General features: G+C 58.7%; 1 protein-coding gene across 1 annotated transcript in view; it reads right to left on the bottom strand.

Moving 5' to 3' along the window:
- CDH22 (cadherin 22, type 2) overlaps window positions 1-1,289 on the bottom strand; it is a 27,199-nt gene extending 25,910 nt beyond the window's left edge. Inside the window, exons 1-2 of the mRNA XM_011983832.1 lie at window positions 980-1,289; window positions 868-892 (exon numbers count right to left, since the gene is read on the bottom strand). Of these exons, the coding sequence (XP_011839222.1) occupies window positions 868-892; window positions 980-1,289 (335 nt within the window). The remainder of the gene's footprint in view (window positions 1-867; window positions 893-979) is intronic.
- Between the last annotated feature and the right edge of the window lie 303 nt (window positions 1,290-1,592).

Below are 1,592 nucleotides of genomic sequence, written 5' to 3'. Positions count from 1 at the left end.
CTTTCTTTCTTTCTCTTTCTCTCTCTCTCTCTCTCTCTCTCTCTTCTCTCTCTCTCTCTCTCTTTCCTCTCTTTTCTTATTTCATTTTAGACGGAGTCTCGCTCTGTCACCCAGGCTGGAGTGCAGTGGTGCGACCTCGGCTCACTGCAAGCTCCGACTCCCGGGTTCACGCCATTCTCCTGCCTCAGCCTCCCGAGAAGCTGGGACTATAGGCGCCCGCCACCTCGCCCAGCTAATTTTTTGTATTTTTAGTAGAGACGGGGTTTCACTGTGTTAGCCAGGATAGTCTCGATCTCCTGACCTCGTGATCTGCCCGCCTCGGCCTCCCAAGGCCCTGGGATTACAGGCGTGAGCCACTGCGCCCGGCCCTTTTTCTTTCTTTCTTTAGCCAGGGTCTCACTCTGTTACCCAAGCTGGAGTGCAATGGCACCATCCCGGCTCACTGCGGCCTTGATCTCCTGGGCTCAAGCCATCCTCCTGACTCACTGAGCCTCCCGAGTAGCTGGGACTGCAGATGCATGCCACCACGCATGGCTAATTTTTTTCTTTTTTTTTTTGTTCAGAGACAGGGTTTCGCTATGTTGCCCACGCTGGTCTCGAACTCCTGAGGTCAAGTAATCCGCTCGCCTCGGCCTCCCAAAGTGTTGGGTTACAGGCGTGAACCACTGCACCCGGCCAATTCTTATCTTTCCCTAAGAGGTGCCCCTAGAATTGAGCTTGAAGGCAGAGACCGAGAGTGGGGGTGGCATTCTGGGCAGGGGAAACAGAAGGTGCAAAGGCGCTGCGGCTGAGCGTTATCCCAGAAATGGCAAACACTGCAAAATGGCTCGAACCGGAAAGCCGGAAGAGTTCGGCACCAGAACACACCGGTACAGCACGCAGTTGGCATGTACTGAGGAGCCAACGGGGAATTTTGAGCAGGGGAGAGGGGGTCAGTTGTGGCATCAGGAGGCTTCTCGGGAGGCCGCGGCGTGGACACGCGCTGGGCGAGTGCCGTGGGAGGGGGCCTGGGGACACGGCCGCCGGCTCCTCTCGCCTGCGTAGCACGCGCGAGCTAATCTGCAGCTTTTCAGTTGCCGCGTGAAAAAGCCCTTTGTTCCGCCTTCTTCCCGGGCCTTTGTGTGGCGGCTCCAGGCCTTAAAGGCCCGTGTCCAACACATGTCTCGGGCAGCAGCGGCCCAAAGAGGCCCCGCCAGCTCCGGCCGCCGCTTCCCCATGCTGATAACGCTGATGGGGGCGCCGCGAGGCTGCGCGCGGACAAAGGCCTCGAACGCCAAGCGAGAGCTCATTGTGCGCCAGGACAAAGCAGCCTGGTAAGGAGGGGGCCCTGCGCAGCCACACGGCCCCTCCCACAGGCAGGAGGAAAGGGGCTTTTTTGTAGTCTCCCAGAGTGGGGAGGGGAGGACCCCAGAAGCATTGCCTGCTGGGGGCCCAGAGCCCTGAGATGACCCCTCAGTGAGGCCTTGGCTGCACTGCCAAACCTCTCTGGGCCTCAACTACCCCATCTCTGAAATGGGGCTGTTGACACCCAGTGGAACTTCGTGGCTCTGAAAGCAGTCAGAGCTGGGTTTGAATCCTCTGCCACTGATTCT

Source organism: Mandrillus leucophaeus, unplaced genomic scaffold (genome assembly GCF_000951045.1).
Source record: "Mandrillus leucophaeus isolate KB7577 unplaced genomic scaffold, Mleu.le_1.0 Scaffold255, whole genome shotgun sequence".
NCBI lineage: Eukaryota > Metazoa > Chordata > Mammalia > Primates > Cercopithecidae > Mandrillus > Mandrillus leucophaeus.
Note: the sequence above shows the minus strand (reverse complement) of the source record. Positions and strands in the feature narration are given on the sequence as shown.